General features: G+C 48.0%; 1 protein-coding gene across 3 annotated transcripts; it reads left to right on the forward strand.

Annotated features, from left to right (window-relative positions):
- Window positions 1-14,035, forward strand: LOC117891108 (serine proteinase stubble). Of its 3 annotated transcripts, none has more exons than XM_034796298.1 (9): window positions 1-88; window positions 5,937-6,174; window positions 9,444-9,601; window positions 9,679-11,314; window positions 11,368-11,823; window positions 12,668-12,845; window positions 12,912-13,064; window positions 13,139-13,410; window positions 13,470-14,035. In XM_034796298.1, exons 2-9 carry the CDS (start codon window positions 5,937-5,939, stop codon window positions 13,631-13,633), a joined length of 3,255 nt encoding a protein of 1,084 aa, XP_034652189.1. In that variant the 5' UTR covers window positions 1-88; the 3' UTR covers window positions 13,634-14,035. The 3 variants fall into 3 exon arrangements, with proteins under 3 accessions (XP_034652189.1, XP_034652190.1, XP_034652191.1); XM_034796299.1 differs by lacking the exon at window positions 1-88 and adding an exon at window positions 1,366-1,620; XM_034796300.1 differs by lacking the exons at window positions 1-88; window positions 5,937-6,174; window positions 9,444-9,601 and having other exon boundaries at window positions 10,865-11,314; window positions 11,359-11,823.
- Window positions 14,036-21,274: the final 7,239 nt, after the last annotated feature.

Consider the following 21,274-nt stretch of genomic DNA (forward strand, 5'->3'; position numbering starts at 1 on the left):
TGTCAAGGTCTCACAAGTTCAAGAAAAGGCCAAATCCTCTCCGACATCGGCATCGCCATCGCCCTCGCTTTGGCCAGTTCAGTTAATTGTGCGTTTTGTTCATTTAAGAAAGAAACATGGCAAAATCAATGAGATTATGATACGCGTCATCGTCGTCGTTTACGTTTTAGCAATTATTCCATTTGTCTTTTGCTATGTGTGTCTTGTTTGCTCTCGACCACAAATGGTTTTCTTTGAAGCTTAATGATCTATGAACTGCTGGTCTTTGGGCAGGCTAATAAAGTGTTTGTGGATACAATGCAATTATTATCAGCAAAGCTCGGCTCTGTCGCTGTTGTTGAACCACACTCAAATGTTGCCAAAGATGGACTTGGACTTTCTTAACCTGAGGACGTGCATAAATTATAGCGGCACCCCACACCCGAATGGTGACAAAGAATGGCAAGAAAGAAGCGCGCAACAACAACAAAAATATAAAAAAGAACCAGAAAGAAAGGCAGCAGCTTTTGGGGCCGAAGCATTGCTATACCTGGCGAAAGAATGGATCGATCGGGATATGTGATTTCCATCTGTTATGTGCAAGTGATCGTTATAACAAATAATATAATTGATTAAATCATAAACAAGAGATTCTGGGTAATAGTTTGTAGGTGTAGAAAGCTTCGCAAAGACTTTCATGTGTGTGTGTTTGTGTGTGTGCGTGTTTGTTTGTTGCTTCTCTGTTGTGTGGTGCTGCTTCTTGCTTGCTTCTGCATATTTTAATGTGAAAGCGCTGTTAACCCCAAACTGGAGAAGAAGCGCCGTAGCCCTGTCAGCCCCACCCCCCTCTGCCAAACAGCACTTGCCGCGAATCAGCTGTGCCGTCTTCTACAGAGAGTGGTAGATAAAAAGAGAGAGAGAGAGAGCGAGAGAGAGCGAGAGAGACAGCACAGTGTGAGAGAGAGCTCATGAAGTGTGTGATGTGTGTGTGTGTGTGATGTTCATTTGAATAAGAAACAGCGCCTAGCATTTGGCTGTTCTCGCTGCTGGCCTTAATGGAAACCGTTATGCGCGTAGCTGTCGACGTCGCTGCCAAGCTCTAACAGCGGCACGCATGCGCGCGCACATGTTGGAGCCCGCAGCAAGCAAGCAAACGAGCGAGCGAGCGACAGAGAGTGGATGAGAGAGAGAGAGAGAGAGAGAGAGAGAGAGAGAGAGCGGGAATGAATGTTGCTGGAACTTCCAATTCTACCAATTTCGCTTTGTCGTTCTTCAGCTCTGCCAACGTCTCAGCTCGAAATCGCAGTCAACGTCTGCGTCAGCAGCAGTAACATTTCTGCCTCGTCTTGGCCTGGCCTGGCCTGGTGTGTGGATCTTTTGTGAGCGCACTCCTCCTCAGACGTGCGCAACTTGTCGCGGTCTGACCACGTCCACGTCCACGTCCGCGTTTCGCTTTGGTCTGGTCTTTGTCGCGGTATCTTCCACCACTCCAGACACACCACTGCACACTTTCTGTACTACTCCATAATCTCCAGCGAGAGTGTGCGTCTCTGTCTCGTCTCTGCTGCTGCCACCGCTCTGCCACTGCGTTCGTGCGTGTTTGTTTGTGCAGTTAAATAATTGGCCTGACCCAAGTCCGAGGCAAGTTCAAGTTCGTGAAGCAGGAGCATAACCACTGCGAAAATATCGCCAAAAGCTGAGCGAGCGAGACCCCTTCCTTACCTTACCAACAATAACCAGCAATTATCCGGGACTAACAGTGTTTTGTGTGATTTTTTGTTTCTGTTCTGGCCTGAAACAAAGGCCAGCCAGTCGCTGGGAATAAAACAAAAGCAACAGAAAGGTAGAAAGAGAGAGAGGGAAAAGACAGTGTCAAACAAAAGCCAAATGTGAAGAAACTCATAAAACGGACAGACCAAGAAGTTAAGCAAACATCAAAGCCACAAAAAAATCAAAAAAATTAAACGAACAAAAAAAACTCCAAGAGAATATAATAACAATAATACAGTAACAGCAAATTAAAAGAAATGACCCAAAAATAGTCGGCAGCAGCGAGGAAGTTAGACCGAAACGAAGTCCAACCCAGCCACCAAAAGTTGGAAGTTGAAAACCAACGCAATTAAATGCAAACGATGCGAGTTTGAGATACGCATCTGTCAGATACGCCGGCCCTAGAAATCTTTCCCCTGCTCTATCTGTCGTGTGTGTGTGTGTGTGTGAGTGCACTTTCTACCGCGTACAAGTCAATTAAGTGCCAACTCAAAGCACTCTTCGGATGCATCAGCCCACACACAAATGCACAGCTATCTACACAGATAGAAGCGCACACGATAGATGCGCATAACTGCAACTAACTGCACCATCGGAAGCAGAGGGAACGGGGGCAACAGTAACAGCAGCAGCAGCAGCAGCAACCGCAAAACAAGAGCAACAAGTTCAAGCGCCGCAAACACGGCCAAAGCTCAAAAACAAGTCCAAAGCAAAAGTTGCAGTTGGCTCGCTCCAATCTGATCTGTTCTGTTCTGTTCGGTTATTTTCTGTGCTGCTCTGCTCTGCTCTGCGCTGTTCTTTTCTGCTCTCAACTTATCTGCTCCTGCTGCAAATTTATTGAAATTCCTGCAAAGTACAGAGAAAAGCCACAAGAGTGCCAGCGGCTTAGTACAAGTGTTTCAATTGCGACTGCGACTGCTTCTGCTGCGACTGCCAAGAAGACCAGACCAGACAAGAGCACAGCCTCTGCTGCTGCTGTTGCTTCTGCTGCACCAAAAGATTTTTGCTTTTTGGTTTAAAGAACTGGTCCAATAGTTGTTCCACCCGATGCCTAAGAGAGGGTATGGGACATGGTATCGGGTATGAAGGGTTCGAAGGAATACCAACGAAAGTATTGGAATATAATATAGGAGAATGAAGGAGAATTCATGCAGTGAATCCATTCCAAATGTAGATGGTACTCAACCTATGTTACATATCAATCAGCCATTCAAGTTCCCACAACCATTCGATTCAATTCGATTCGCTGGGTATCCATCGATCGACACTTATTCGTCCACATACGATTCTTCCTTCTTGTTTGGAGGCTTGCCGCCCCACCGACTGGCTTTGGTCTAAACTGCAGCGAGCAGAGGAGCAGAGGCGAGCCAGAAGATGGAGATGAAGCACGTTTGGCTTGCGGCACAGATGAGCTGTTCCATGCCCCATACTCGTACCTCGGTGTTTATTTGCATTTCATGTCCCTGGCTTGCGCTCTGGTTTATACAGGTTTATGCAGGCACGGCAAAGAGGGGCCACTCCTCCTGCTCCTACTTATGCCACGTTCGGATGGATGATACCTGGCTGCTGCCAGGGCGGTAGCACAGAATGCTTCACAATAATTATTGTAATTTGCATTTGGTATTTGCAATGTAGATGAGATTGATCCGATTTCAATACCAATTCCCATTGCAATTAGTTGATCCTCAGGGGAGAGGGCTATGGGCAGGTTCGTGCCTTGCAGTCTTTTGATTTTTGTGAGCTACAAGGCAACGGGGCAGCCCGCAGATAAGCAACAGCAACATGACAGCAACAGCGACAGCAACAAAGAAAAAAAAGTAAAACAAACAAAAATTTCTCTCAGCTCTTTTCCGTTTTTGGTAAGCAGAAATGAAAGCAGAAGCAGCGGAAAGCGGAAAGCGGGCAGCGAGTCTTACTTCTTATTTGATTATACCAGATATGTACATAGGTATGTACATATGTACGTATGTACATATGTACTATGCGGCTGATGTACATACATATGTACATGCTCTGCAGGCATCATTCTTTTGTTCGCCATTTGAAACTAGCAGCCGCCATTTCACTTTTCTTTTAGGTAAAGACATTTTTGCTGGCTTTCGCTTTTTACCGAGTGCACAGGGGAAGGCGTCCCCCTCCCCGTCCCTTCCCCTTAAAGGCAGGCAAAATGTATTTAAAATAACAATAACAAGAGGCGGCTGGGCAACATTTGTAATTTCACTTTTAACGAGCCCAACGAAACTGTCACTTGTATCGGCTGCGAAGTGGAAATTACTTAATTGCCCATAAAGGCAGGCGTAGGGGCAGGCACAGAGGCAGTGCCAGGGGCAGGGCAGTACGCTGATTTCTGCTACTGTCGAGAATCATGCAAATCATTTGCTGGCTCTGACCCAGTTTCGGCCAGCTCTCCATCTCGATCTTCCCAGGCAGCTTCACGTGGCCCGGTTCTGGTTATCGCGTAGCACCCGAATTTCATGTTAATTTGCACACAAAACACTGGCCAACGCCAACACAATTCTACATATACAGATATACTCGTATTCATTCGCGCTGTGAGCGTGAACGTGACCCAAATACACAAATAGCTGGCCAGCGCATTCTTGAAGTCGGTCTGTGAAAAGCAAAACAATCATTGAGCCGGATTGGAGAGCGACAGATCAGATGGGAGCGGGAGCCAGCAATTAGTTTGATAATCTGCCATGGGATTGTAGTTATGTTTTATGGCTTCCGTTCTCCATTCGCCAGAGATATCTCTCCCTTGGATACTCTCACACTTACGGATGCTGATAGATTGCAGATAATTCTGACTAAGTATTTGCGTTTAATTAAAACGCTTTACCCCTCAGCCCGTTGACGGAGCAGCCGCTCTTGCTGCTATCCGGTGGGGGGTTCAATGACCGTATTACGCAACGCATAAATACAGACAAACAAACATAGAACAGCATCAGCTAACAATGAGAGTTACTCTCCCCGCTAACCGTTACCAGACGTTACCAACAGTCACAGAACCGCTCTAAACGCAGATAATTTCTCAATGCTGCAGAATCGTGACGCAAAGATAGAACACAGAACCGAACCGAAGAAGAAGGCTCGATCAATGGCACGCAATACTCGTATGCGACTATGTTGTCACCGCAAAGATGCCTCTGGGGTTTGTGTGTGTATAAGTATGGGTATGGGCATGGGTATGGGAGAGTTATAGACGCGCATTGTCATCCGTTTGCCGGAGCAGGTCCAGTTAACTAAAGCCAACTCATCATCGCTGGCTGGCTGCTCGGTTGCGCTTTCTTTGATTGCCACAGTTTATGTCATCGTTTCTGTAACTGAACTTTCTTTGCTCGATCGAACTCTGGAACTCAATTAGCCGTCTGTTGAACCCTGTTCCAAACGATGGAACGTCTGAGAACTAGTTATGGGCATTGGCATGGGCATGGGCCTGGGAATGGATGGAGCTTCGATGGAGATGTGAATGGGAAATGGGAAAAATGGGAACTGGGAATGGGTAAATGCATTTCCGAACAGTTATATAAACGATATGCTTAGGACAGACAGACTGTAGATTATACAATCGAAACAGTCGATTCCCGTTTGGGATCGCTTTCTTTGCCCAAACACACACACACACACTCAGTCACTTTTGCTTTCCATTTGGGGCATTTTAGGCATGACTAAAGCAACACATTACACATACGCCCTAGGTACGCAGCAGGTCCAAAATGTGCCCATGTTTGTGTCTGTTTCCGTTTGTTACCCTCACAAAGGTCTTAATGGATTTTGTATCAAAAGCAGCAACTAGCTGAAACGTTGAGCACTGCAGATGTTAGGGTATCCAGTGCTTCGGCCTGCAAGTGTTTCCTTTCTGTCTGGCTTGTTTCTTTTTGGTTTCGTTTCGTCGTTCTTCGCCGTTTTTGCATATGCAAGTCACTGGAGAGAGACTTTCACCTACTTGAGTCACTGGCATATTGCTTCTACGCACTAGTTCGACTCTGGGTCTGGTCTGCTTGCCGCCTCATCGTGCGGCTTGGGCCGTGCCCATAACTTGGTGTCGAAATGCTACATGGCCGTGGCTGTGGCTGTGGCTGTGTTTAGTGATTAATTTGAATAATGCCGTAAAAACGTTTCACGTTTCACATTTCACATGACTCATGACAATCATCAATGACATCAATTTATGTTTCACTTTACAGATGGGTGCACAATACACGTCCACAGACACAGATACAGATACGGACACCTATGCGTATAGAACCACAAGGAGCAGCACAGATCTAGCGCCCAAAAGTAGAACAACAACCAAACACAAGATGCCACTGCCCAGCCTCGTTCCCAGCCTCCTCCTGCTCCTCACACTGGCCAGCCTCAGTCTGCTGCTGCCAGCGACGCACGCCAGTCCCGTCTTTGTGGATAATCCCAGCTTAGCACAGTGTAAGTATTTCCATCCTCCCCTAACAAACGAATGATTAGACCAGATCCATCAGCAAGGCAATTGTCGCATCATCGACGATCTTATTTAGCTGGAATTACAAGGAAGATATAGATACAGATGCAGCATATGCCTGATACATGGCTACATTATTGTTTCCCAAGAACTCCAGCACTTTCTCTCACGTAGCCCCAGTAAAAGTTTCTTTTGGGACAAAGGGTCCAGTCGGGCAAACCCAAGTAGCAATGAGATATAATGGGGGGAATCTGTAATAAGCACGTTCCAAAATATGTGGGTAAGCCCAGAGAAAACACAAATCTTGTTTAACCAAAAACCCAGCAATCTTTACAAATGGGAATCTAAGTTTAAGGAGAATTTATACTTAGCTCTGGGGACATGCAAATACATAAGGTTAAAGGCCTTAGATGCAGTCATGCAGCAAACAAGTAAATGAGTGGAAATAATAAATGAAGACAATAATTGAGAGTAGCATTTAATTCTCGGTATTTGTATATTTACAAATGAATCTGAATATTTATATTCAAATTTCTAAAGTAAAGATAAAGGAAAGGAATCCTCCGACAGAATAGCAGCATATTTCCATAGTTTTGGGGCAAATTTTGTAGGATTTGATGAAGCTTCTGTATGACACTGAGAGATCAGGTTCAGCAGCAGCAACTATAAACATTTAATGCCAAAAAGTACAAAAAAAAAGGCATCTCAGAGAAATAATAATACAAAAGACTGTAGCGACAAACTAGTTTGGACTGAGACCAAATTGAGAACAGAGCCAGAGCCAGAGAATTTCTAATGAAAGTAATCAAAATTAATGACGATGGAGACAGGCGTTGCCCGGGCAACGAAGATTAATTGGGTCATAGCCATTAAGAGCCAAATTTATACGCTATTAGCACTTCCTCTCGGGGCCCCACACAGCTGCCAATTTGTCTGTGGCGAGCGACAACAAAGAGCAGCCACTCAGCCGGCCACTGTGAGAGATGGAAAAAATAAAACTACACAACTTTCATATACTCGAAAGAGTCAGAGCCAGAGACAGGCAGGCAAAGAGCCAAGCAGGCAAACGGGGCAAACGTCAGCGAGCAAAAGCAATTGAGGTCAGCCATCAAAGAATGTTGCCATAAAATGAGCCACCGCTTCCACCACTACCATCGTCCGGCAGTCGGGCAGGCAGGCCAGCAGCAAGTCCGATTCGGACACTGGCCGGGAATCTGAATCTCTATCTGACTCTGACTCCGAGTCTGAGTCTCAATCGGTATCCGAATCGAGTTGACTCTACTCTCCGCAAGAAAGCGTGTGCCGGCGCGTATTTCATGTTTATGACTGGATGCTGGTCGAGCAGCAGCAGCAGCAAAGAAAAATATAAGAGAAATAATATGGCTTGTACATGGCCAAGAGGCGGAAAGTAAATTTGATGGCAAGTGAAAGGGAAATAAAACAAAAAAAAACAACACAATGTGGGGGCCCAGATCGAAGGGAAGCTTCGGCTGTTTGGCTCGTGGGTTCGTTGGCTCTTCGGCTATTCGATTCTGAGTCTCTTGTGTTCTGCAGCCAAGCCGCTGACCCACTTAGCCGCTGCGCCACTCACCCACAATCGTGGCACGAAACTGTTGCCGCATTCGCATGCCAAAAACGAATTTCCTACATTGCAATGCGGGCCAGGTCTGGCTGTGGCCTGAGTCTCTGTCTGTCTGTCGTCTCTGTGCTCCGGCTGTTGACTGTGGGGCGGGCTGCTTGGTAGGCTGGCCAAGTGGCTGGCGAAACATATGCTAAGCCGTTGACCCAAAAAGCCACAAAACGAAATGCAAACAGAAACGAAGAAACAGAGATACAGAACGCGCGGCAGGCAGGAGAATAGCGTCGCAGCCTGCGTCGCAGCCAACGTCGCCGGAATCTAGGAAACGTGACCATCGCCCTGACCACCGACTTGGGTACAAATTTGCTGGATTGAATACATCCATGTCATGTCTGCCGCCGCTGCCGCTGCATGCCAGTTCGTGTCTTGAGTCACTGGTTTTGGGCCTGCAAATGTGCGCGAATGGCCACTGATGTCAGAATTTCGTGCTAATTGCATAAGAAATGCGACTGGCGACACTTTACTTTACGGCCTTAAGTTCAATAAACGCAAAACACCAACAAAAAAAGACAGAGCAGGCAATATTTCTTAGGATACCCTTCAGGCGGCATTCAGCCACACCGATTTCTGATGTAGTTTGTGTTTGCACTTGTAAGGAAGTGGCTTGGGGATTTTTTACATATATTCGTATTTGTAATCTATAAAAATTGGCCTCCGATTCACGGCTGTAAGTCCCTCTTGGGCCTCTCATTGGAGTCTCTCATGCTGCTTGTAAAAAGAGCATTTAATGCTTCGAGGGGTACACAGAGTCTTTCCTGTTTCATTTGCTTTTGCTTTTGCAGGTAAATCAAGACTAAAGCCAGGAGAGCAGTGAACAAAGTGCGTTATTTATTTGCGATTATTTTGGGAAATGTTGTGTCTTGTTATGTTTGTTTATGGCCAAGACAAGAAAGCAGAAGAGTATCGAGAACTCTCTTCTGCGGGCACCGGCTCGTGCCTGTCCCTGGCCGCATTCGTTCAGCAATTTGTCAGCAGACACGCAACAATTTTTGGCCTGTAATCTGTAATTAGTATTAGTAATAATTTTATGTACATTTGTACAAGTTCAAAGCTCTCGCTTGGATAATGCCCGGCTCGATTACACAATGATCATGCCACTGCCACAGCTAATTCTACTTCGACTTCTACTGCTGTTTCTGACGATAATGATGATAATGATGATGGTGGCGATTCTCCTCGAAGCAGCAGCAGAAACAGAAATCATAAATAAATAACAATAATGCGGATGGGGCTACTGTTGCCTCATCGGGCGGTCTGTGTCTGTGTCTGGCTCTCTGGGCTCTGGCAACCCGCTGGACGCCCTTCAGCGGACTTCAGTGGTCGCCGTTTGCGGCTTTTATGGGCCGATGTTTCGTGCTGGTCTTCGTTGTCGGCCTGTTGCCACTTCATTTTCACTTGTGTTAACTGTTTGCCTAACGGTGAAACGCCGCACACACAAATTGGCGTACAAATTGGAAGGCGTTAATCGGCAACCCTCGGCACCCGTCAAACGGAAATGGTGTGGAGCATTGGAAGTGATAGAACCAGAAAGGGCATCATCATCATCATCATTGCTACTATTATTAGTATTAATTATTATACCGATTGTGATTGTTCGTTATGTTCGTTTCTTGGCAGTCCAATCGGGCCGCAATATTCGACATCTGCCCTGCATCGTACGGAAGTCCGGCCGCTCGGGCGTCTGCATGTTCGCCATCGACTGCATCAAGCAGAACGGCACCCACCTGGGCACCTGCATCGACCGCTTCTACTTTGGCTCGTGCTGTGCGATGAAGGTGAGTCGAGTCTCCCATCCCATCCCGTTTCAGCTTAGCCCATCCGCAATCATTTTAATCATTTTATCCTGTTCCAGGAGGAGGCTCCGCTGTTTGCGCCGGAGCTCAGTGACAACAGCATCGATCAGAATACCATCTCGCACTTTGCCCACGAGTCCACCACGCTGCCCACGAGCTCCCTCTTCAAGCTTACCACGGAAAGTGGGTTCTCGAGCAGCAGCAGCAGCGGCGGCACCACCCACAAGTCATCGCAGCAGCACACGAGCAACGAGCTGCTCAAGAATGTCACCCAATCGTATCTGAGCACCGCCAAGCCAGTGCGCACCACACTCTCCACAACGACGACCACCCGCCGCCCGGCCCTGGACCACACTACCCACAAGAACTCGCACTTTGTGGTGCGGACAACGGCGAAGCCCAGTGGCTTGCCGTCGACAACGGTTCGGCCCCTGCCGCCGCGTCGTCGCACCACCAGCGCCAGGCCAGTGTTGACCACAGCCGCCGTGGTGCTTGAGCAGCGCATTGAGACCACGACGGTGCCCACCAAGTTTGTGACATTCCAAATTGTGGAGACGACGACGCCGCCGGTCACAGAACCCACCCATCTGGTGGAGACGACTACAACAGCCACCAGGCGGCACACAAGACCGAGCACGAGCAGCAGTGTCAGTGGCAGTAGCTCCACATCTTTGAAGACAACAACAACCACGACAAAGGCACCAGAGACAACGGCAAAAACCACCACGCAACGTCCGACACCGCCTCTACGCACCACAACAACCACCGCCAGCACCACCAGCAACACCAGCACCACCAGCACCACCAAGCCACACAAAACGCATTCAAGTAGACGACCAACGCCGCCCAAAAAGCCAACAGGGTCGACAACAACCACCGCTGCCAGTGGCACGCAATCCACACGGAAGCCAGTGGATAACCTGAGCAGCAGCAGCAGCACCACCGCAAATGCAACCACAGCGACAACATCGCCAGTCCGCAGGCCTGTGATTCAAACCAGCAGCTCCGTCACATCAACGACAACAACCACGAGCACATCTTTCAACAACAACAGCAACCGCACAACGTCAACAAAGCTGCCGGAGCGCACCACGCAGGCGCCCAGGCCAAGGCCGAAGCCCACAGCGGAGTTTGTAAAGGTGCCCGTCATGCTGGCAGAGGAGCCAGCGAGCCAAACAGCAACAACAACAACCACCACCAGCAGCAGCAGCAGCACCACGGCTTCAAAATCACCAGCAACAACAAGTACAACCAGCAGCGGTACTACAACAACAACAACAAAAACAACAACAAGAACAACTACGCCAAAGCCAACGCGTCGTCACACAACCAAAGTCCCAACTACAGCACCAAACACCACTAAAGCAACAACAACCACAACAACCACCACCGCCAAGCCAACGACAAGGACAACAGCAACAACAACAACAACAACAACCACTGCCACCAGCACAAGCAGGCCAGCCACGGAGCCTGAGCTGAGCTCGAGCACAACTCCAAATAGAATTGAAACGGAAACCCTGTCCACCAAGAAGCCTGGCCTAATAACCTGGACAGACGTGGAGGCAGAGCCCCAGACCAATGCGAGCATTTCCAATGACTGGCAGCCGGTGCCAGCTGCATCCGCATCCACAGATTTGTTACCCACGGCCACCCCGCAGCCCGAGGCATCAAACAAAACAGCGACAAGCACAGGTGAGTGTGGCTTTTGGCAGGGTTTTACCTAATTTGTAATACAGATTTTCCAGCACCACCCACGGCCACCGACAAAGTGGTCATCTCTGTGGCCACTAGTGTTAGTACCAGCGAGTCGAAGCCTGGCTCGGGGGGCAGCCACATGCCCACAGAAAAGCCGCACAGGACAACGAAACCACCGAAAGCTACAACCACCGCCAGACCAGCGAGCACAACAACTATCAAAACCACAGAGGCACCAGAGAGCAGCACTGAAAGCAGCAGCAGCAGCAGCGTTGCACTCGCCTCATCTACATCATCTTCCATTGAGCTCAGCTCGGAGATGGCAACAAGCAGTGGCAGCAGCAGCACCACCACCACCGCAGAGACAGCAACAACTGAAGGCGCAACAGCGGCGACCACCGATTACAGCGGCGAGGAAGTGAATCTGACGACGACCATCGAGCCGGCAGCTGGGAGCACAAGCTTAGCGCCTGCAAATGCATTGGAGGGCGTCGATTACAAAGAAGGTGAGTCCAAGTCCTTGTCCAAGAGCAGGCACATCGGTCCATGGTCCATGGTCCATGGTACACAGTGTCGCAGCAACTCAGTCAGAAAAAACTTGTTTCCTTCGAGGAGAATCTATTAATATACCAGACTTTGGTCATAAGACAAAGCCAGGCATGCGTGGCCATTAAATTCAATTTGAAGGCTAAACGTTGGCCTTGAGCCCACGAAGAGATGCTGCTGCAGGAGAGCTTGTCCAGGTCGTCAGCTCATAAATGCAGACCCAAGAGAACTCCTAAGCTCCTGGCTGCTGATGCTAGACACAGCGAATCCGCAACAATTTTTACAGCAATCATTTACAATAATGATCCTCCCCCGTGTGCCACAACCCGTACCTCTTCGGTCCTCATCGGTCATTGTGCCGCTTGGGTCACGTTGCCTTCTTCCGCTTGCCGAGGCGCACCAAACCAAACTGAGTCCAAGCCAAAGCATGGACCCTTGCTGCTGCTGCAGCAGCCCCCTGACCGATTTTGCGTCTGCAAAAACAATCTTGATGCACGAAACGAGTCGGGGACGAGTCGAGACAAGTTGCGGAGACCATAAAGTAGGCCGTTGACTGCTTGCCTTGTGGCCGGCCAAAGTCAAGGACTGCATGCCAGCGCCTCCTCCGCCTTGCCGCCTTGCCGCCTTGCCTCTTCGCCAGTCCAAAGCATATTACATAGGCCGCTGGGATGACTGAGTGCCTGGCGAAGTGATTAAAATGTTTAGTGCCTTTTGGGGCCCATTATTTTAATTGTGACCTGGCACAGTGCCTATTAGCAGAGGTCTCCTGACTCCTTACTCATCCTCCACCCCTGTCCCTTCCAGTGTGTGGACGTCGCATGTTCCCCGAGCCGCGCATTGTCGGTGGAGCAAATGCCGCCTTCGGACGCTGGCCCTGGCAGATATCGCTGCGCCAGTGGCGCACCTCCACCTACCTGCACAAGTGCGGAGCGGCGCTGCTCAACGAGAACTGGGCAATCACCGCCGCCCATTGTGTGGACAAGTAAGTAGATGGCAGAGGGCATCCCAGCGGGAGAAATTCACGAGTCATTTGCTTGGGTGCTTTCAGTGTGCCGCCCTCCGATCTGCTGCTGCGCTTGGGCGAGTACGACCTGGCCGAGGAGGAGGAGCCCTACGGCTATCAGGAGCGACGTGTGCAGATCGTCGCCTCCCATCCGCAGTTCGATCCGCGTACCTTTGAGTACGATCTGGCCCTGCTCAGGTGCGTGCTGTCTACCACCTCCTCTTCCCCTCAGATCGTAATTCATTTCGATTTCCGTTTCCTGTGCTGATTAGGTTCTACGAGCCGGTGGTCTTTCAGCCCAACATCATTCCCGTTTGCGTGCCCGAAAACGACGAGAACTTCATTGGCCAAACGGCCTTTGTCACCGGCTGGGGACGCCTCTACGAGGATGGGCCACTGCCCAGTGTGCTGCAGGAGGTGGCCGTGCCGGTCATCAACAACACCATCTGCGAGTCCATGTACCGCACCGCGGGCTACATCGAGCACATACCGCACATATTCATCTGTGCCGGCTGGAAGAAGGGCGGCTACGACTCCTGTGAAGGTGAGTGAATGCTGAATGGGCTCCTGCTGGATGCATTTCAATAATTTCTCACCTCTCAGGCGATTCCGGGGGCCCCATGGTGCTGCAGCGGGAGGCGGACAAGCGTTTCCAGCTCGGCGGTGTCATCTCGTGGGGCATCGGGTGCGCCGAGGCCAACCAGCCGGGCGTCTACACGCGCATCTCCGAGTTCCGGGACTGGATCAACCAGATTCTGCAGTTCTAGCTCTAACCTCGACCTCGCCAGTGTATTAATTATGCTTAATACTTAGTGAATGCCTAGCACGTCTTCCACCCCACCCCACCCCCACTCACGACTCGACTCCGCAGAGATCGGACTCGGACTCCGCCCTGGAGCACAACTCAAACTCAAACTCGGACTCGGACTCGTGCTCCGGTTATGGCACTCGGAGATGGACCCGAGCATAACCCGAGCAACGATTTCAGTTGCTACCATTTACCCCCGCATACCCCCTCCTCATTCAGTCTACAACGATCCCACTCTGCCGAGAGCGACTTCCACTTTCATTGTCATAATCATAACCTTGGCGTTGCCGCCTAGCCTAACCCTAAACTAGTTAGTGAATGTGATTAACAAGAGCGACGACTAAGAATCACAGTCGCCGACACAGTCGCAGTCACACTCACAGTCACCAGCTCATGTAACGATCGATGAATCGATTTGACGACCCTAATTTATTCCCATTTGCTGTATATAATTTTCTAAATTATTGCATAACATTTACACTTAGCTTTAGTCCCTCCCGTACGCGTACTTCATTATTATATAGAAATTCGGCAATTCGAACTGTTCGACAAATTCTTCAATTCGAATTGCTCGAGATCCTTCGGTAGGGCATTATCACATAAGTCGCTTCTCCTCGAACCGAACGTACCATGCTCGAAGAAGCTATTGTAATTTTATCTTATAACGTACTGTAATTATTTATTTATAGCAGATCATGCTCGACAAAATTAATTCAATTAAAATGTTTAAAACAACACACACAAACAAACGCTACTTATTTGGATACATTTTGCTTTTGATTTTGAAGATAAATATTATGGGCGCCAAAATAAATGTCTGGTAACTCTGTTTCAGTAACACACCACTAACATTTTTCAGTACAGTATGCGTATACGTATAAACGTATACTTGAGACTTTACGTAAATTCAACGCTAGGTGTCGCCACTTTTACACGATGTAGTAGATGTCATGTACAAATTTCAAATACTGCATTTAATTCTTGCTGCGTTAGCGCCACCCATTTTTTTTTGGCAGTTTTAGGAACTTTGACGGCAATTTTAGGAACTTTGGCGCCAGTTTTATCAAATGCGGACAGCTTGGGTAGGGTGAGAATTCTCGGGCGAGACAATCAAATGGAAAATAGGCAAGCCTTCGTATATTTTTCGTTTTCCCATTACCGATCGGTGTGTATAATTTCTGTGAGTATTTAAATTTCCAACAAACTGTGCTCACGGATTACAACCGCAACAAGCCGCGAAAATAATGTTAACATTTCGGGCTCCATCAGCTACTGCCCCTTTTTGTTCTTCTCTTGCTCTTCCAATCAATAAGTCTGCAAAAATTCCAGCCTTCACTTTTAGGGACACATTCGCATAGAAGCCCCTCGAAGTACACTTAACCCCCATTGGAATTCCGAATGCATGAGGCGATTCACACATTATTTGGCAGGTGCCAACGCCACTGACGCCAAGCACAAAACTTTCTTTGCTGCCCAGCCAGCCAGCCAACGATAAAGAGTAAATAGAAAAATGCTCAACATTTTGTTTTGCATATGTAAAGTGAGAAAACGAAATATGCCAAACATGTATCCGGCGATCAGCAAGCCAAGGCAATGCCAATGCAAGTATTAGTATTTCCCTTATCTCAGTTTTTCTTAAAAGTAAATTGGTTGGATTTTTGTTCAAAGGTTCTCCAGGCAAACCGCCCTTTGTTTAAAGCAGTCAATAAAGCAGTCAATCAATTCGTATGCCTAACTATTTTCTTGCTGCGAAAATCATCAGTCATCAGTGAAATCAATCGCTTCCAGCTCCTATCGCCTGGCGGATTTATTTATTACTTTATTTTACATTGTTACCCATTAAATTATTTTTGATAGTTCGTTGATCGTGATCCCTAATCCCTAAACGTATGTTGGCACGCATTTGGTTGATCGTGCCCTGCAATTACCGACTCTTGTCGTGGAACTTTCGCTCTCGGTTGTGGGTCATTTGCATGTGACATGCCAAGTTAACTGACCCCCTCCTACACACAAAGTTTGTGGGGTGTGGGGCCGCAATGCGTCGCAAGTGCATGCTGGGTGGATCTCTTGGGGCAGGCGTACGAGTATTTATTATAATTTGCACAGACCTCGCGTACCACGAAGGGGTCATGCGTCCAGATTATCATCGGCTGCACGGCACGACCACTCGCTCGGTCCTAAGTCACTTTTGTGAATAATATGTTGTATGTTGCATGAACTTTCACATGCGATTCGTGCTCGTAATGGGCTGCGAGATTAGGGGATTTGTCAGGCGATGATCAGACATCCTCTGCAGCGATTAGCTAACTGAAGTTAATAAACTTGTAAGCAATAAATATGCCCAACTCGAGTGAAAGTGCAAATTTGTGGCGCGATTTTATCTGCTTGTGGGGCAGGCTTGATTTAGTTCGACAATTGGAATTAATTCGTCAACGAATTGGCGATTGGACACCGATTTATGCTCGATGCAAGACGCCAACGCCTGCCTACCGAAAACAGAAGTGAAATTTTGATGGACTGACACAATAGACAGTTGCCAAATTATATGCGATATTGTTGCCCATGTAGCATATTTGGGTAGTGGGGAGGGGACAGGGGCCAGCCAAATCCAGAGCATTCCCATGGAAAACGAAAGCGATGAAGTAACGGATGTCCAGCACCCTCGTCTGGGCACCCGTTGATGTGAAGTCTTGCACTTAATTTCTATAGAAACGTTGCACAATTAAAACGCTTGAAGCATCATCAAAAGCCGCACACACACAGCGCACACAGTGATTGAGGGGGCGGGTGTCAGTCACAGATCAGCAGGGGGGCATGAGAGATGACCACCAACCACCACTGTCCACTGTCCAATGTCCACTACCTGTGCCGAATGCACAATGACGATTTTAAGACTTTCCCAACGATGGCTACAATGGAAATTTCTTATTTTTCTGCCTAAAAGATTTATAGGAACAGCCGCCCGAGACGCGGCAGCAGCAGGCCACTTGAGAAGCAAACAAAAAACGAAAGTCCAAGTGCTGACCAAGATCAGCAGCGGCAACAATGATCATAAAAATCTTTCACCAAATACACCAAAATCTATGGAAACAATTGAAAAGTACTTTTGGACAGTGTTTTCCCTCTCGTTAATGGTCTGCAGGAGGGTGGGTGAGTGGGGCCTCCGTTCTGGTAGCCCAAGAAAACTTTGGCTCCCAGAAGACACAGCCACAACTCTCTCACCTCTCTCACCTCGCTCGATATCGCCCCATGGAATCGCACTGCAAACAAAAACAAAACTCTTCTCGGGATGATCATTAATTTGATGGCTGTGCGAGACCATTTGAAACGTAACCCCTTAGGAAATGACTCCCCATCCGGTAATTATTGGTTTTGGGTCGGCTTCAACTCTTGATAGATCGATCGATAGACAGTTGTTCTGTCTGTGGTTTTTGTTTCTCGGATATAACCAGCGTCTTCAGACGGCTCCCGGTCCCAAATTGCTCCCTGCCGACTTTCCTTGATCTCTTATAGAACTGACGATATATATGGGCGTCAAAATGATGTTTCAGCTGCTGCTGATGATCTGCTGGCCCCAACTTGAACCTACAATTTTCAGTGAGCCCGACTTCTTCCATTCTCCCTTTCCATCTTTGGCTGTCCAAGTCATCTCAGTCCCTTTCCACAGATTAAACAATTTATGGCGCTTGGCCTGTCGGACTTCATTCGCAAGCACCGCCACAAACGAAAAAGGGAAGGCATTTGTGGATTGAGAAAAAAAAGAGAGAAGTCATATTTTAATTTGCGGGCCAACATTTATCAACAAACAAAAAATAAGATGAATTTTCCGCATTTTTCTACGAGTCGAGTCGCTCCGCAGCTTCCATCTTCTAAATGAATTTTTTAGCTTCGCTTTCTAATTAATTGCATTAGCCGCGGGGCGACGCCTACATAAAGTGTTTTCGATGCAAGACCGTTTTCCCTTTTTAATTTTCGCCAATTATGCGGACGCACCACAATCAAACTTTGATTACCAGCGAAATAAATACCAAATGAATATGAAAAGTAAATAAAAGAAAATAAAATAAAACTAAATAAACGATGACGGAAGTCAGGCGGTAATATCGCGGTGAACAGATTCTGTGAAAGGTGCAAAACTTTGTTGGAGAGCGGCCAAACAAACAATAAAAAGGGGCACAAGAGTCCCACCTAATGAAGACGAAAGTCGTTGCGCAAATGGAATTAAATTAAAATGGCATCAAAATGAAATAATAGTGCAATTAGCCCGCAGCACAGGCTGGCCATCGGCCATCGACCACCAACAAAGCCAACGCCAAAGAAATGCCACAGAGCGAAAGGTTTTGCCATAGCCGCTTCACGAATGCTCTTTCGATTGGTGGCAGAATAAACCAGAACTATAATAAAACATAAGTGGAAACAAGAACTAAATTCACGATCTCTTTGCATGGATTGTAATACTAGTCCTTGCCTGTCCTAAGAACACCCTGAGAACTTGTAACATTGAGGGAGTCTTGAGCAGTGTCACAGAAGCAAGCGCCATGTCACAGCTAAGACACTTCTACTGACCGGCAAACATAAACTAACAACAGCGTGCCAAAAAAGAGTTTCGCCCATTTCTCTAATCGCTGACTTGTCTGCGACTTTATTGAATAACATTTGCGTAATTAAAAGTGTGCGAAAAGAAACCGAAATTAAATCATAGGTGTACCTTGGGCTTGCCTTCGAGCGGTGACTGGAGGAGACGACCCTTGTGGCGGGGGCCATTGACACGCGCTAATTGAAAGCGCAAGTTGTCATCCGGCAGCGGACGGTGGCGTATGCGTGATTTGTTGAACATTTACTGGGGGGAAAAAACTTTTGGACAACTATTCTCCAATGCTACTCCTGCTGCTTGTTAACGTGTCATACATTTGCCAGTGTCGGGGTGTGTGTGTGTCATTTGTACTTGCTGCTGTTTGCCACCGCGACTCACTTTCATTTGTTATGCTGAAATTTCTTTTCTTTGCTGCGCTGTGCTGTGCTCGTCGGTGGGTCTTGTCGTCGGTTGTTAGTGGGTAAACATGGCCGGCGACTTGCTAAAAGTGAAATTATTGCCTTTTCAATTAGTCACAGATCCCGAAATACCAAACGATCAGTGCAACATCCGCCGCTGAGAGGCCCAAAAATGGAAAGTACCTTCAGTACCCAGCCCCAACCTATGATTGGACCCTGTCAAAGGGTCATGTGCTGTGCTCAATTTGCGGCACAATAAATCATCGATTCGGGTCGACGCCTCATTTTGATTAATTAGGTCTTAATCCAGCAACGATGCCCAACGATCACAGACAGACCGGAGACTGCCGGCTGAAGACTGAAGACTGAAGACCGAACCCCCTTGACCATTGAGCACCTCACAACAGGCCGCCTTTATAGACTTGATGGCTTTCGCTTTCAATCGCCGGCGCTGAAAACAAATGAATGGCAGTTAATAAGCTGTAGCCCAACAGCAAATTGGCAATACGGTAGGCGTTGACAAGCGTTTTGCCTCTGGCCCTAGGCCACCCCTCACATGGAGCCTTCACTTTTTTTGGTGCCCTGATCGTTTTTCGTGGGAATTCGATTTCTCACACTTGTCGATCGCTCGCTGGCCAATCAATGTGATGATTTTTTCATGGATTGGTTCAGCGACCAGAGCCCGCCCCCCTGCTGATAGATATTTTAATGGCTAATCGTCGGCAGATGGGCAAAATCGAAATCAAGTGCCAAAGCAATTGGAGGGAGAAGTTTTTATTGATTGGATTTTCTTTGGCATGGTTAGACTCCCTGGATGGTGCTGGCTATATGTAGTTATATAACCCCCCATTGGTGGCGGCGGCATCTTAAGCAGAAATTGGCGGAGAATGAATGGTTTTGAATATATCATCATTTTGCGCGGATCGTTTGCACAGCTCTTGGCGTTTGTTTAAAGTTCGACCCTCGGGTCTTTGTTATTCTTTGTTTTGGCACCTTCTTCTGCGAGTTTTATTGTCTGTAGATGGGGCTAGGACTGCGACTGGTACTCGGTCTGGGTTTGGGTTGGGGTCTTGCCTGCCCCGAGTGGAGTGAAAGTGTTGGACGACGGTCGTCATCGCTTTGGTGTGTCTTTGTCTTAGATATCATACCGTTGATTATGCTAAACTCATTTAAAATCGTTCATAATACACAGCATTCGTGGGTTCCGAGAGCTCCAGAGAGTGGCGTAATATTCATTTGAATTAATCATGGCCCAAGAGACATTCTCTTCTGCCCATGAGAAAGCCATCGCCTGCTACCCCCAGCTGGTTCTGGCCAAGCCACCCACGCCCACGTGCCCGGCATGCCCGATTGTGGCGCTCTCGAAACGTTTTCCATTTCAATGGGCTTGACCACAAGAAAATAAATAAAAACTGAACATAAAATAAACCGAAAAAAAAGTACAGCGTACAGAAAAAAACGTTAAAAAAAACTGCCAAGAGCGACAACAATAACGAAAGTGAAATTCTACAGACAGACAAAAAAAAAAGATCGTGATGGTGGAGCCGTGTCCACGCTTGGCCAGCCAAGTGCCAGCCTTTTGGCCGAGCGTCGCACCAACGACCATTATAATATGCCCCGGCCTAGCCATAGCCAGAGCCAGGCCCAGCCACGAGCAGCGCCGGATTTTCCAGCTGTGGTGCATGTGGTACGCGAGTACATGTGTTGACAAAGGCCGCTTCGAGTGAAATTTGGGTCAAGGAAATGCCAAACGACAGGTTGGACCTCCTGGCTGGTTGGCACATGGCCAGATCACCGTTATTAGCACTTAACTCTTTGCCGGTCATTTTGTGAAGCGCTAATTGGCAGGCTCAAGCGCAGGCCCAGGCTCATATCGGGGGCCGATAACCCTGCTCTGCTCTGTCAGTAGTATTCGCAGTATCACAAATCACAAATCAAACATCAGTTAGGCGAAAGCTCTGTGGCCATCTTCAGAGGTGCGATAACAGCGAGCGACACTGTTAGCGCTCTGTTAGCGGAGCGCTCTTAACCGCAAGGCCGCGCGGTAAACCGTTTCAGTTGAGTTCGAAACGCGCACGCGTGCAGACGAGAGAGAGAGAGACCTGCCTGCCTGCCTTGGCAAAGAAAGAAAGAAAGCAAGCGACGAAAACAGGAATCGGTAGCAACAGCAGCAGCAGCTAAATAAGCAGACGCCGAATTAGAAATGTTTACCATTTAAGCGTCGCTTAATAGAAATACTCTCACGTACGCGTCGCTCTCTCAGTCTCAGTCTCAGTCTCTTGCGATCGTTCGCTCGCCCGCTCGCTCGCTCTCTCGCTCTTTCTCTTCCTGCTCTGCTCTGCGGCTGAGTTAAAGTGAAAGTTTTATACACAAAAGTGGCGAAGGTCCGTTATCTTGGCCGCTGCTCGGCGACGGCCGCACTAACTCCCAATCAGACACACGCGGAGCGTTCAGTTGACCGGACGCACACGGCTAGCCATGTTCGAGAAACTGCTGTGAAAGAGATTCCCCCCGTAAAGAAGAGACTATACTATATAGAGTCGCGTTGTGTGTGCTCGAGCAACTGTAAATTCGCCAAGTCCGACCGAAAGCTTTACTCAAACAAAGT

The sequence above is a fragment of the Drosophila subobscura genome, chromosome E (assembly GCF_008121235.1).
Source record: "Drosophila subobscura isolate 14011-0131.10 chromosome E, UCBerk_Dsub_1.0, whole genome shotgun sequence".
Classification (NCBI taxonomy): Eukaryota; Metazoa; Arthropoda; class Insecta; order Diptera; family Drosophilidae; genus Drosophila; species Drosophila subobscura.